This window comes from Ixodes scapularis, unplaced genomic scaffold, assembly GCF_016920785.2.
Source record: "Ixodes scapularis isolate PalLabHiFi unplaced genomic scaffold, ASM1692078v2 PGA_scaffold2__306_contigs__length_199485367, whole genome shotgun sequence".
In the NCBI taxonomy this organism is placed as follows: Eukaryota; Metazoa; Arthropoda; class Arachnida; order Ixodida; family Ixodidae; genus Ixodes; species Ixodes scapularis.
The window spans coordinates 24677131-24692660 of NW_024609857.1; the positions used below are offsets into that span (position 1 = coordinate 24677131).

At 45.3% G+C, this 15530-nt stretch overlaps 1 protein-coding gene across 1 annotated transcript; it reads left to right on the forward strand.

Annotated features, from left to right (window-relative positions):
- Nucleotides 1–8577: 8577 nt before the first annotated feature.
- On the forward strand, nucleotides 8578–13584 carry LOC120846722 (cuticle protein 10.9). The gene is made up of 3 exons (XM_040218580.3): nucleotides 8578–8586; nucleotides 9464–9496; nucleotides 13249–13584. The coding sequence occupies exons 1-3, from the start codon at nucleotides 8578–8580 to the stop codon at nucleotides 13582–13584; spliced, it is 378 nt and encodes a 125-aa protein (XP_040074514.1).
- The last annotated feature ends 1946 nt before the right edge of the window (nucleotides 13585–15530 follow it).

Sequence of the window (15530 nt, forward strand, 5' to 3'; positions counted from 1 at the left end):
CAATCTACCGTTGGATGTGCTTCGGTCTTTGTAAGCGCGGTAGGTTCTTACCTTGTGTTTTCTTTTCGTCGTATTGTTTTCTGCGTGATTTCTATTTATGTTGCTTAAACATCAGCGCGAAAACGGTTTTATTGTTCGGCCGAAGTAGCTGCTCGTTATCGGGGGAGGTAGACAAAGAACATGAGAAAATAATTATTATGCCTCCGCAGTCGTCTCTTTTGAGGGTTTGTGTTGTTTTTACATGCGATGTACCTTGGGAGCTCGGTGGCCTCTCTTTCCGGTTCCCATATCTCTCACCTGCCAAGATGGATACAGCAGCTAAGTGCATTGTGTTGGTGGCAGGAGTATTTCTTTCATGTTTTATTTCACCTCGTCTTTGATTCTTCATTGTTTGTCTCACATTGCAAGTTTAGTTTTTATTGTATTGACCTACCAGTCCCTGTGTAAGAACGAGCGCAATAAAGCGTGATTATCCTGACTATCTGACAGTGGCGTAAAATACGAGGCAGGTATACGTGTACCTTTTGCAAGTGTGTACAGCAAAACCACTTGAGCCTGCAATTTTTACTGAAATTTCATCGATGATACACAAACTAGGATAGTCTTGTCTGTAGGGACTCGAGCGCTTATAACCCTTTTTTTTAAACTGATTGTTGGGACGTTCAAATTAACAATTACTGTGAGTACCTTAGGTCCACACGATTACATATGCTTGAACGTAGTTCATTCAACGCTCCTCGAAGCTTCTCTCTCCTCGACGGATAATCTCGAAGGTATTGGTGAACGGACATGGACGCAAGATGAAGCGGGCGTTCTCCAATTCTAACTACCACCGGATGTTGTTACGTTCTTCACAGAAACCTCAGGCTCCGGTCACACATTGAAAAGACATAGTAACTCTTGAGTACAGGGGGTGTTGACAATTGACAGCTTTCCTGCTATATTTCGTTGAAACCTGAAAAGATCAACACGTGCTCTACCGATTACACGCGGAAGCAGTGGAGTTTACAATACATACTAACACCCGAAAGCTGTTACACGAAGATCAAAACAAGAATGTGAAAAAACAGGTGAGTCGAAGCACTATTCGGAGAGAGAAAGCACGCACGCATGTGTATGCGTGGGAAGCTACAAAAAATTGCACTACATAGCTGGTGACATGACTGCTACACATTGACGCCCTTTCTCCCTATTCGGAGCTTGGTTTATACACTTGTGTGAGTCAAACTGAGTGCGACTGCAACGGCTTGCGACGTGAATCCTTTCACGGGTTGGTATGTCAACAGCTGCGTCGGCTCTGACGAAATGGGGTAAAAACCTGCTTTGTTGGAACCGACACAGCTGTTGCCATAGCAACCCGTGAAAGGATTCACGTTGCAAGCCGTTGTGGTCGCACTCGGTCCGACTCAACGCAACTGTGTGAATCGCCCTTTGGAGTGTTTCGGACCACTGTAACTGAATGTTGTCCGATAAGAACATCGGAAGAATTGCGCAATATTTCCGAGGTCCACGTTGGTGGTAAACTTTGTGGGCTGCTAACACGACCTGCAGCGGGGGCACTCACCTCGGAGATCTTTACATTGTTCGAATCCAAGCGCCCATACGGTTAGCAATACCTTTTTTCCCAAAAGATTCATTGTTTTACCGACAATGCAGGATATATTTATTTCACGAAGCGCTGAAACGTTTGCGGCAAAATATTTCGGAGAAACCGGGTAAAATTACGAGTAAATCTTTATCGAAGGTCACAATCTTACTTATTCAGCTGTTCAATGGGGAATGGCAAAACTCGCACTTGCAAGCACTCTTTTGAGACCATAAAATGGTCAAACCTCTTTTGGAATATGTGAACAGGTTCACCTGACTATCAATATGGCAAAATCCAGAGAGGAAAATATAAGCGAAATGTTATTATGATGGACTAACGCATCGTCCTAAGCTTTTGCGCAACAATTTGCAAATTTTACAAGGCGCAGGTGTAGCATGGACTCTGTATTGGGCCTAGTCACTAGCGTCCAATCATGACCTCCTGTATACTAATAATACCGGCCCGATCGCCGGTTGCTAGGTGTCACCACAGGGGTGCGCCACTTTCCCATACGCGACAGTAAATATGAACGACGTGGACGACGTGGTTAAGCCTCTCTCGTACGTTCTTCCATTCTTGGTGCTGTTTTGGGTATGGGGTGGTAGCTGTGGGTCGCACTTAGGCAATTAGATTTTTTTTTCATCATTCATTTTTTTTTTTTGCGTTTTAGGCAGACACACAAAAGAACACAGCCGGGCTGTCATTTCTCAAAACCCCAAAAAACGCCCGGGACCGTAAAAAGGGACTGAAGCTTATTTTGAGGAAAGACTACGTCCCAAATCCTACCTCGTGCTACTCAAGACTATGTTGTCGGGAGATGTTTTTTGACGGATATTAAGAAAGGCCTGTCTAGTCGGGCCTTTTTTAATGTCCGTTTGATTGAAACCTCCGCATGTTGCCGTGGCTTCACTTAAAGCCCACCATGGTTCAGTTCTCTCTGTCATCTAATTCTAGATCAGCCCACGTATACCCTCCACTGCCTCTCTCGGTGCTGCTTGACTGGCAGTCCCGCCCAGCTCTTGCTCGCGCACCTAGAGGTTGTGATGGGCGCCTGACGACAACACAGTACATCATTACCGAACACAAGCATCGTCAAAGCTAACATCTTCTACATCGCTTAATGGACTTCGTAGCCGTTGTAATCATAGAGGACCGAGGCCGTTGCGATTCCTCTTCACCTTCTGATTTTTGTCTGGTCCTGTACGTCAGCAATAAAAACTTGGTATTCGCTGTTTTGGCATTGTGAAAGTTTACCTGCTTGCCTCTTTGGTATGTAATTTGTGTTGGGTCGTACCTACCGTCCAATACATTTATTCAATTTTGGAAACTACATATGTTGCTTCTCACCCGCTATGAAACATGCTTTCCGAAAGCATTAGAATCACGTCCGTTGCGGTAGTAGCGGTGCGCAGCGGACAAGCCTTGTCTTCTTTGTATGGGCAGGTGGCGCCCCTGTCGGTGAATATGTGAAGCAGGCGCAACGGCGCCATAGCACGGGGAAGCCAGAAGTCGGCCAGGCATTGTTAGTATAAGTGAAGCTACAGTCCAACAACAACAACAAAAAAGTTTAGACAACATTTTAGTATCGGTGCTTACTAATATCAAGCGAGCCTTCGACATTAACAACCGTAATAGCGTTTTGCACGGACTTATACTTGCTGTCAAAGGTCGTTTACACGGTTGATAGCCGTCGTTCTCAAACAAAACACAATAAGCTTGTGACGGCAAGCACACGTTATATAACTGCGTTCTTCATGACAGCGCTTTGTGCCCCAAAATATTCCACGCTGTTATGACACATTTTCCACGCCTTCTACTATAGTACCTTCAATATTTTATTTACACGTTCGGCATATACAAACAAACACCTTGCTCATCAATGCTAAGCGATAAAACGTTTCCGCATGGTATATAGCTTAGATGTAATTTAGCATTTTCCTGAAGAACACGAAAAGGTCCTCTCGACAACAACGCTAGGGGTTCTTCACATCACTACAGATGGGCCCAAGGTCTTTTAATTATCGGTGCGAGTATGCAAAGCTAATTGCTGAGATTTGTAAGCTTTTGAGAATACAACTAGACAATAGTCTTGCGTAGAATGAGTTCTCATTATGTGGGAAGAAAACCGTAATCAAATTGTTATCGCTGTACGTTGTAGAGAAGGCACAGTGTGAGGCGATTTTGCATCTGTCATATCTCTTACTCTTTCATGCGACATAAGTCGGCCGATCGTCAGCGTATTATATTCGAGAACAGCGGTTTCCAAAATGGTCAGTTAAGTCCCAGGGGTTCGAGGAATTTTTTTTTATTTTCTTTATTTAAAAAAAGGGGGGGGGGGGTATACTAATTTGGAGATTGCGCCACTGGTGATAGGTAACTGTAGCGAGGCATCGAAGAGGGTTGAAATCATTGGACAGAACATCTTCGTAGAGTAGTGTTCTTACGAGTCACAGTGCGCGCAAGTGGGCATTTTTTATTATAGCCTTTCTTGGGGCAAAGCGCCGGGATACATGTTCCCATCTCGTATTTCCGCTGCGAGACCGCTTTAGCTGGGCTCGTCCGCAGGATGTCAAAGACATTACGTAAATGTTATTTATACTCGTCCGGATTGCTGACTTCCTCTTCCTTCTATTTATGGCGATATCAATTCCCGATGAGTGCAACACGCTGATACCGTATGTAGGTAGTAAATGAGCAACCGCGAATGACCTTTAACATAGCTAAGGGGCTCTTCGGCGTCCCAAAGTTCAAGAAGTACTGGTCCACAGTGTGTTTAATAATGCCATCGCCACTCCTGGTTATCTATTCTTTGGCGGAACAAAAGAACAAACAATTTTGGCCTTTTTGTTTTAGTGATTGGCTGTATTTCTACTTAGAAAAAACAATTAGGTCAGCCACTCACTTTAATATGTGCCGGTGCATTGAGATAAAGCACGATTACATGATTTTTTTTATGCAAAAGCTTATCATTTTAGTCATCGCGAATGGCAACTTTCGCTACACTATATTCCGTGGATGTTTGCTAGGCCTAGGGTGTATACTATCATTGATGGGATGGAGAGCAAAACAATATATCAGCAGCATACATGGGGAAGGGGGAGGCGGGAAGGGGGGGGGGGGGCAGTGGCGTGTGCAACAAATTTTTAAATTATACAAAAATAAGCATTATATAGCTTCGCAAAAAAATTGGGGTCTATTTCTAGGTTTGTTTTAGCGATAATGAGTACCTGTGCCTACACTAAATATACCCCTGATCATCCTCAACAATAAAGCAAATTCACGATGTCTTATTTTCTTTACATTTCACGTGAATAATTAAGCATGCCTGATAAACACGATGTTTGAAAATAAACACGCAGCTCTGGCACCTATTCAGTCTTTCAGTTTCAAGACCGACAACGCACCTTATGTTCATAAACTCTCGAGAGCGCGGTCAGGATATAGCTTTAATGGGCTCTGGTATACTTTTATTTTCGAAAACGCATACCAGAGCAGAGTTCACAAACCTATTCCACTCCCTTTCTGCGACTCAAATGACATTTCAACCGGTGATGCATAATATACCTTGTACGCCTGGGTTCAGTATCCACGCTGTAGCACAAAATAACTCCCGACCTACAGATTTCTGGAATAATAAACACAGGGACGGACCCGACTGTGTTAATTCTTCCGGTAATGTGTAATTCTTCCGACGTGCTCACTTCCTAAACTAACACCGACATTACAATTATTTATTTTTGCTTATCTTTCTATTTAGAAAGGCCGCTCCCCAGACTTCAAGAGAAGAAGGTTAAGAAATGGTCGGGAACTGTTTTCCTTAGGTTTTCATATATTTAAACTCTAAGGTGGCTAATATATATATATTTTTTTTGCGTATTAGGGCAAATTAAGTGCTTTTGCTAATTATAAAAAATTCAAGCAGTCTCTGAGCCGAATGCGTGATATAGTTGAAATCAAGAATAAAAAGTTGTACATTCAACTGTATATTTGCGTATAGGGTCAATTTATCTTCCCACGCTGTTCTTGGTGATTAAGCGCACTAAAAACTTAATCTGCCATATTTAAAAAAATACGATAAAACTCACCTCAAGGTAAAAAAGAAATAATAATAAACGCGGAGCGTTATTAACTTTTCCCTTTAGGGAATGCATTAAGATGTGCGTGGGTGCATTTCAGATTAGCTGTATGCTATTTCATCAAGTCATACATGTTAAAAAGGCCGAAATCATCATTCCGTCCCCGAACAACCAAAGTTTGTAAGAAGGACTTGCCGTGGCGTATGGACAAGTTGTAAAACCGGATCTTTTCTTCAGGTGACAACGACTGGAGAGAAAAATCATTTCACTTTAAATGATGTAACTCAAAAGAAAGCTAAAAGGGTTCTTGAAAAAAAAAAAAAAAAGAAACTTACAGGTGAATTTTAGAGTATTTTTATCCTGTGAATCTGCTGAATATCACGTTGGTTTTCCCCGATGATGTAACTAAACGACAAAAAAACACAAAAAGACTTCCGACCATGTGGTTATGTCGTACTAGAATCTTTTTTGTCGCCAAGCGCGTGTCGCTCGCTGGGGGCGGTTCTGTTTTCCTCACTATGGTTTGTGCACGTGCTACTCACGCGGTTATGTTTTAACTTTCATACTGCATAAAAACATGGCGTTGCACGTGCTTGCACCAGCGGAGGAGTGAACTACCAACTATACTCCGTGTCACTAGTTGTGTGCGGTGCAGGCGGAGGCAACTCCAGCGGAAGAGAGAAAGGGAGAGCACTAGGAAGGCGGTTCGGGAGAGGAGGGCAATGGAGGGCCAGGGCAGAAAGGGAGAGCACTAGGAACGTTAGAGAGCAGTGGAGGTTTATCTCCTCCTTCCCAGCCTTTTTAGTGCTTGCTCTCTATCCCCTCGCCTGGCGCTGCCTTCGCCTGTACTGCACGCAAGTAGTGACACTGAGTATAGCCCATTCGTCAGCGACAGCAAAGGAAGTTGAAATATCCTCACTCTGGGTTGTGAAAAAAATCCACCAGGCGGCGATACCCGAACTCCTCGCCGCGAATACTCCCCTTCACTGTCACCTGTCGTGACGTCTTTCTGTGACCTTTTCTTGAAAATAGCGAGAGTGCGCGTGCATAGCTTTGATAGGCGCTGAAGATGCGCGAAAGTGAAGATTGCGAAAACTCCTGATATGACGTCATGCTCCGGGAAGGAGGTTTTCTGCAGCCCCCGCGCACCAAATTGAAAAAAAAAAAAAAAAAAAAAGAATCTCGATATTCGTGATCTTGGAGGCTAAGTGAAGACGATTTAAGTGCTCTTCAATTTCTTGTTTCCGCTTACGTCATGCAAAACACGGTAATGATTTTATTTATATTTACAAAACATGTAAATGTAAATAAAATAAATCCTGTCTATTTCATTTCGCGAACAAAATAATTTCTGCCATCATTTTGTATTATCAATCGTCCAAATTTGACCGGTACCCTCATTCCTGCAAAGAAAATGAAAAAAAAAAAAAACGACCAGCATGAAACTATGTTTGCTTTTTGCCGTCGTTTTGGCAGCGCCTATGTCTCTTTTTTGTGTGTGTATTTTTTTGCGTAAAAAAAGTTTAGGTTGCTTGAATGCAGTCGCACGAACGTACGAACGTGTACATGCTGTTCATCCGTCACCGGCTGTCGTGCTTCGTCAAACCCCTGACACCGTTCGAACACTCTTGTTCGTGACATCGTCATTCGATGTCACGAACACAATGGCAATCTTGTCAAATTTTCAGCTATACTCCGTTTCACTCAAAGTCAAACCGTAACCGACGCTACAATTCGACATGCAGCGTCAAAAGTGCATCGTCGCAACGCTCGCCGCCTTTGTGCGTGTTCTTTTCTTCTTATTTTTATTACGTAGAGCGTATACTTTATGATCCTACGCTTTCTTTGCCGTTGGTTTATAAGCCGTTGATAGAAAACATGCAAAAGACGACGAGCGCGTGACGAAGCTTCATTAGCTATCGAATAGTAGGGCTGGCTGCAAGTTTCTTAATGTGAAACGGCGTATAATCGAACTTTCTTCTTCGCCGCAAATTTAATTATGCGCCGTTGCACCACAGACACATCGCTCCCCCCCCTTTTCCTTCATGATAGATGGAACTTGCAGAGCATGCCTCAGATACGTCATCGTGTGAATGGGATATTCAAAAAGAGTTGCGCTAGCGTCCCCCGCAAGTTCCATCGTGCGCAGCTAGTTCATCGATTTCTCACGGATAAAGGTCGTGGTCAACTTCGAACGACCCTTGTGCACGTAGGTGGCCTACCACCGAAGATAAATGCAATAATCCTGTAAAGCAATGCTGAGCAATCGAACCCAACGCGTGTTCAAATCGTACACCGTTTATTCACGTGGCGAGGGGAAGCCGGGTTTGCCTCATTTGACATTTTAATCGTACGTTAAATAACGAGAAACCACGCACAAATAAAACGAACAGGACGGATGGTCGTGCGCCCCAGGAAGACCCCTTTCTCTTTCTCTCTTCCCGTCTCACTTTCACCGGTGGTTCCTCGCTGGGCGGAAGATAGCGTTCGGCTCCAACGGGTTTCCCAGCTGCGGCTGTGGGATATACTTTCATCCCGGAGAAGACGGAGCCCGAAGCAACAGTTTGTCTCGTCCTCCTCTCTTCCGACGTCACCGCCGTCGTTGCTTGCTTCAGCTTCTTCGTCGTGCTCGTGCATTCGCGCCAAAGAAGAAAAAAGCAAACAAAAATAAGTAGCTGTTATTGTTGTTATGGAAGGAAGAGGGGGCAGTTTTCGTGTGTGCACGGAGCTTCCCGCCGGCAGCGGAGTTGGGCAATGTAGGACAGCGGTCTCCGATTGGCCGGCGTCGCCTGCGAGGTGCTCGCCAGAGCCGCTATAAAACTGAGATGAGCGGAGGCACCCACAGCTCGCAACATCTTTCACTGGTTATACCTACTGCCTCTTGGAAGCAACCTACCTCCAAGACCCTTCAACATGTACAAGGTGAGCTGGAGGTTCGGCGGTCGTCGACTTCGCGGACGCCTACCCCTCCGCGCTGCACCGACTCGTCCAGTCGAACGCTCGGAGGACGGCTTCGCAGTTTTGATCCTCCTCCACTCGGATTACGACCCTGCATCGACCTAGCGCCGAGTTTATTTTAGGATATGCTTATTTTGTCGCTTACGAGAGTTAGGAGGAGCTAAGCTGGAACGGATACTCTGTTTCGCGTTTCTTTTTGTATTGTTTTAAGAACCGCTTCGTTTCTTTTTTTAATTCTTTCGTCGATCACGACGAGCCTGAAATGTCAATGTTCAAATGTGCGAGAAATATACATAGGCTCAACGATTACGCGTTCCTAATGAGTGTGACGGGAGTTTTTTGACGCAGGTTATATATGTAACGTTCATCGTGCATCGAAAAATACACAGCCGCTATTTATCCAGTTATTTTTTTAATTTTCCTGACAGTAGCTCGCAGTTATAACGACAAAAAAAATAACAATTAGATATTTACTTGGCGATTCAGATTTGTCCATGGATAGACAAAGGATAACTATAAATTTACAAATGTATGTTGTTGAACATTTAATGTTCCATGGCGTCTGCGCTTCAGAGGAACCATAAATTACCTTAACTTGATAATAATTCCTTTATTTTCCAACAAACACAATTTTGAGAAAAACGAGAGAGAAAAAAAACTGTTTACAAACAGCGTGACTGGTCCCAAGCCGGTTTCATCTAAGCATTTTTGTATATCTCCTATTTCATATTTCCGTTATGGTAAAGCTAGATCTGTGTAGATTTCTATGAAGCAGCCTTCTTTTTTATGCTTCACTATGCCTGAGCTTCTAACCATGCTGAGATTTATTTTTATATTGCAGATCGCAGTACTCGTGGCTTGCATCTGCGTTGCCGTAAGTACGATTTGCTAATTTTTTCTTGCTGACCGATACCGTCTTTTGCAAAACCCGAAAATAATAACGTTAATAGCCCCGCACGAAATCCAATACTATTTACTGAAGAACTTCTCTAAGCATACTTTAGATATGACAAAGAGTGCGAAACAGTCTTTCAATTGTTTTTGAAACTGTGGTACAAACGAAATGCACTATAAAATTTGTATTTGTCAATCCTGCCATGATATTGCAACAAATATATTTTTGTTAATACAGCCGTAACACTGCTTCCAAATTGGCTTATGAAGAAGATTTCTGAAGAAAAGCTGTCAAGTATGTTTGTTTGTAAAAAATTTTCCAGCACGACTGCTTAATCTGATCTAAAAAATGTGTCCGGAGAGCGAACATTCGTGCAATTTATACAGCGCCTACATATTTAGCTTTCGGTTTTGTTGCCTTTGCCTTTAAAGGGCGGTGCAACAATATTCAATTGGAATGCTTTAACTTTACATGCGCTTACTGGCAGTATAGTGGGACCCAAGTATAGTCTCGCGCAATGCCACTGGCCAAGAAACTTCTTTGTTACGGTGTAATTTCAAGGACAAAAGCGAGCGTTTGCATTCAATCTCTCCTTCGCGAAACTTGATGACGTAACTAGGGGATCGCAATACCCCCCAGTAACGATATTTGAATGCGGTTCATAGATTGAACCTGTCATAGTCAAAGTCAAATTAGTCATTAGTTGACTTATACAGCAGGAGGTTAGTCTGCCAGAACATGGCGACATTGTTACCCACTGCAGATGAGCAATTTAGCCGGTGGAGTACGACTGCCAACCTGGGGTCTTTAACATGCACCACACATTAGTGATACACAACCGCATGCCGGTACGATGCCAATCCAGATCAAGATTGAACCTGAGAATTGCGTGCGCACTCGATTTTGGCTCGTGATAATCGTTGGCTCGATAAGCATTCGGGTAGTGACCCGTGTCTGATCGCTGCAATGACGACAATAGCCGAACCATAAGAATGTTTGGAACTTAGCGCGTGTCCTGTGCCTTGCCAACCCCAGCGCGTGACTATGATCAACATTGGCGGCCTATAATCGGTTCCAGATCACGTGGCAACCTTTTCTGGCTGCGAGTTGAGGGGGTGAACGCTGTTCGTTTTTCTTTATTTTTTTTCTACGACTTTTTTGCGTAGGGTGAAAAACGAACGCGGAAGGATTCGTTCTAAGCGATATTTGCGCAAAGTACAAAAATCGTTGCTCGCCCCTTTAAATCCTTACTGCCAAAAAGGACTGTGTATATATGTTTTATCCTCGAGCTGGGGGGATCAGTGGCCGAGTGGGCTAGCGTACACCAGCTCGGAGCACGTGAAGCGAAAGCTCGCGCTGCAGAACCCAGGGAACCTGGGTTCAATCCCCACCCCTGACCGTTTCGATCTGGATGAGCATCGTACCGGCGTGCGGTCGTGTATCACTACTGCGTGGTGCACGTTAAAGACCCCAGGCTAGCGGTTGTGCTGCACTGTCTAAATTGCACATCTACAGCTGGGAGACTCGTCGCCCCGGTGAGGCAGACCAAGTTCTAGGCTGTATAAACATACCACACAACCCAATTTTTTTTATACTCGAGCTGTATCTGATATAAAACCGAAATTGTGTATTGCCAAAGGCACCCTATAGCTAAAAGAAGGGAGTTTTACCGTGACAAAGAGCTTAATTTTATTCTCGTTTTTTTCCCCCCTAAATGTCGGAGTTCATGCAATTCTATTGGTCATCTGAGATTGGATTACCCCAGGCATTTCGCGATGGGCGTGGCTTCATAATATTCAGCTTGTAACAATTCAGTCAAAGCTATGATAGCGTACACGTTTGAACACCTCTGACAGCGATCAACACCATGCAGGCGCACTCTTCACTTCTTACAAATTGCCACTGAAAGTTATTCCTTGGCGTGTTCAGCTTGTCCGCTTGTGCACTATTCGTGCAAGTACTATCGCGGACAATATGAGTTCGAACACTCCTTCAGGCTACATTGATGTACAGTCGCCGGCCATATGAGCTCCCCCGGCCGAACGCCGACCGGATCAGGAAAAATCCTGCACGAGGCGCGTCGAGCGTTGCCACGTTTTGGGAGCCGGGCTATTGGGACCAACCATTCCGTTATCAAAGGGGTGGACGCATAGATTTTATCGGGATTCCAGCCTTTAGAAATGTGAATCACAAAAACATGGCCGATTAGAATTGCCGTCTTCGGGTGTTGGCCCCAAGTGTTCGGAGATGATGTTATAACTGCTGATAAACTGGAGCTTGCTTTAGGCGTAGATAAAGTCGCAGTTTTCGATCGATGCTTACAAATGTAAAAACCCTATGTTTGATATGATATTAGGCATGAATATTTAAAATGACAAACCGGTTTTGGAAATAAAAAAGTAGCATATGACACGTCAAAGATATTATGCAATGAAGAATTTCGATAAGCCGTCTGTGTTTACCTACAACCAGAAGCGGGTTTGTAATTGGCGGTGCTTCAGATTCACGTTCCAAAACGCGGAATGCTATTAAACTTCCTGCGTCCACCCCTTTGATAACGGAATGGTTTGGTGCAAATAGCCCAGCTCCCAGAACGCGGCAACGCTCGACGCACCGCATGCGGGATTTTCGCTGCTCCGGTCGGCGTTCGGCCGGGGGAGCTCATATGGCCGGCGACTGTACATGCCGGTTTCTTTTAGAGGGCTCTGATCTGAACTCCAAATGGAAGGTGAAGTTGAGCTCCCATATTTCGGACGTTCTGACAAATGGAGAGAAAACAGAGCTTATGGAGACCGACGACACTGAACAAGTCCAAATCGGGTGTTTGAGCTCATGCTGTCCGTGGGTGTACAGTGCTCCCCAAACTTATATGGAACGCGCGAACTGCTTGGGAGCGCTATGTTAGAGGCAACCGAGGAACCACTTCATGATGACGTAACTCAATGCAACGGCTCGAGAAGGCGAGGTCGCTCGTTCTAGGTCAAATCGCGACTGGATCGGGGGACAACAGTGCTATTTTGCCAGTGGGACATTCTGCACTTATCGCCACCTCTTCGCGGTGACTTCCAAACCGCCAGTGATTAAATGACCAAATTAGTAAGTATCGTGTTTCTACTGAACGCGGAAGTTATAGTTCGAAACCTAATTCAGCTAATTGAATAACTAACGGTTTCGGGACTTCATTCGAAGAGGCGGCGGTAAATGCAAATTGTCCGGCCGATAAAATTGCAGTGGTGGCCACTGTTCTGCCACGATTTCAACTTTGAGTGAGCGTCGTACCCTGCTCGGGCACTCTTGAGCGCTACGTCATGAACCAGTTCTTCGACTGCCGTCAGCATAGAGTTCCCATATCATAAAACTGTGTTCGCGAGTTGCGTGAAAGTTTGGTGAGAACTGTACATGCCAGCGACGGACAAAGATAACATTTCAGGTTTGCGATTGCACGTATCTACTCACACGAGCGGAGACGTGGCGGTGGCCAGGTGACCAGCCGCAACTGCGTAAAATATATCTAGACGTGTCGGCCTGAACGAAACCCGTCGACCATCCGAACGGACTAAGAAACCTACACTCGAGGAAGTTTTGCAGTCGTAGAGGAAGTTATTAGGAACAATAAGGGGAAACAGCTGGCACATCACGGAGGCGATCTGCCACGAGAACTATGTGTCATACCTGACAGCCTTCCCCAGAGACGCACCCCCAAAACGCTCTCCGCTGTCCATCGCTTGCAGGCCGCTCAGCGGGGTCTCGAAGAGAACTACGGCCCTCCGATCCCGTACGCCTTCAACTACCTCTCCCAACTCGAAGATGGTAGCCACTCCCACGAGCAGAGCGGAGACAGCAACGGCCGCGTCCAGGGCAAGTACACGCTGACCGACGCCGACGGTCGCACCAGGACCGTCACGTACTACGCCGACGAGACCGGCTTCCACGCCGACGTGGTCACCAACGAGCTGGGAACCGAGTCCAAGAACCCCGCCGACGTCACCATCCAGTCGAGCGCTCCGACAGGAGCCGAGGCCGCCTTCGCCAACCCTGGTCCAGCGGCCGGGGGCTTCAGGGGCTAGATGAACCGCTGGAACGTATGCGATACCACCTAGAAGACGAGGCCTGCGTCGTTTCCCTCGAACGTCATCACTAGTGGAGAACAGGCAGCGCCACCTAGGTCGCGTCAGCGTCGCCGCAAGCGCGTCTTGCTACATCTCACATCGAGCTCGACGCTAGCATGCGGTGCCGCCAAGACGGACGCGTCTGCCGTTTTGGGCGTACTTTCTCGTCGAGTGTCAGCGTGTTTGCCGCTTGGGGGCGACTCGGGGATCCACTGGCGATGACGTCATGAGCAGGCCTTATCTTCCGGGTGGTATTGTCCTACGACGCTTCCCCGCTTCAAGCCGTGACCGCCTGTGTGAGCTCGTATACACGCGTATGTGTATACGGTTGCCTCGCATCAAACATGTCCCGCGTCGTCCGCAACACCGTGAACGAGGGCAGCTGTGTAAAGTTTCCTTCCTCATTTCTCTACTATACCCTCACCCCTTTCCTTTTTACACCCTACACTCCTGTGATATGTCCCCCCCCCCCCCCCCCCTCCTTTGTTGCTCGTCTTCTGCGGTGACCGTGTATGTGCTTTGAACTCCTTCGACAGTGCTGTTCGTTCTTACCTCGTGTCTGTCTGTTGTGTTTGTGGTCTCTGTGTGTGGTCTCTACTCTTTATAGTTTAAACTGCCAGCGCGAAAACCGTTGCTTCGACGAGAGCGGCAGTTTCCCTCGGCGGAGCTAAACAAACAACGGAAGTAAAAGGTTGAGCGAATCCGTCTTTGTTCCCGCTGTGGGTTTGCGTCGTTCTGTTATCCGGAGTACTCTGTTGTAGTCTCGTTGGCTGTTTATCCATGTCTTTAACGTGCCAAGACTAACCTAACTGCCGCGTGTCGTTGTTGGTAGTAGGACCATTCCGTTCATGCTTTCGTTCACCTCGCCGTGGCATCCTTCATATTTCTCTTCCTTTCTCCGAGTCTTTTTTTCGGTGGTTTTATTTTAATTTATTTCAAAGGGCTACCTTCCTGTGTACACGCACGCACAATAAATTGTGGTTTTCTTGACTTTGAAGTTCTGCACGTTCAATTCCTAGACCTAATCAAGAAGCACCACCGAGAAAATCTTGGGTCTGATTCACCAACTACACCTGGATCTACCCCAGTCACAGGTTTACCGTCAAGTTCAACTAGAAACTATCTGTCTATTTTTATTTCAGATACCACTGACTTTCCGCCTCATTTCTCTGAATGGCCTATAACGACGGATGACAACTGTCAACATGTCTTTTTATAAATTTAATAGTAACTGGAAGTTTACACTTCAATTTTCACACATCTAACATTTTCTTTGGAGAACCATGCCTCGTTCAAAAGTTGCGCCATCGGTTTTTCTTCTGATTTTATGTAGTCACAAATAATTAAGTGGAGCACTTAATCGACATTGAAATTTACAAAATTAACCTACATATTTAATTTTGAATAGTAAATCCACGCACACAAAGACACAAACAGCGATGCAGTACTGAGAAAGAAAAATGAAAACTAGCACAACTTGTTTATCAAAAAAAAAAAAAATTCACCTCGTGGACGGTAGAAGCGAGAATAATCACGAGCTCCCCGCTTTGATGGCACCTCGGCTGCTAGTGCCGTGTTTTCTTCCGCACCCGGTGTATGATCTGCAAGGGCAAATTTCGACTGGAAAACAATGAAGTGCTTCTTTAGATTGCACCAAATGCATACGCCTCGCGAAGGGAAAAAGAAAAGAAAACTTATATGTTGTAAATTTTGAATGATACCTGTCTTAATAACGCCAAAAGAAAGTGAACATCTGGTGACTGAAAGACGTTTGCTGGTTTAAAATGAAATATGTATTTATCACCACAATTAAAAATAACTAAAATGAAGGAGCGTTCGAAACCGTACTGCAGCCGCTGGGTTCCCGTCCAGTTCATAAGTACTTCAAGTGCCTTAAAGAAGAT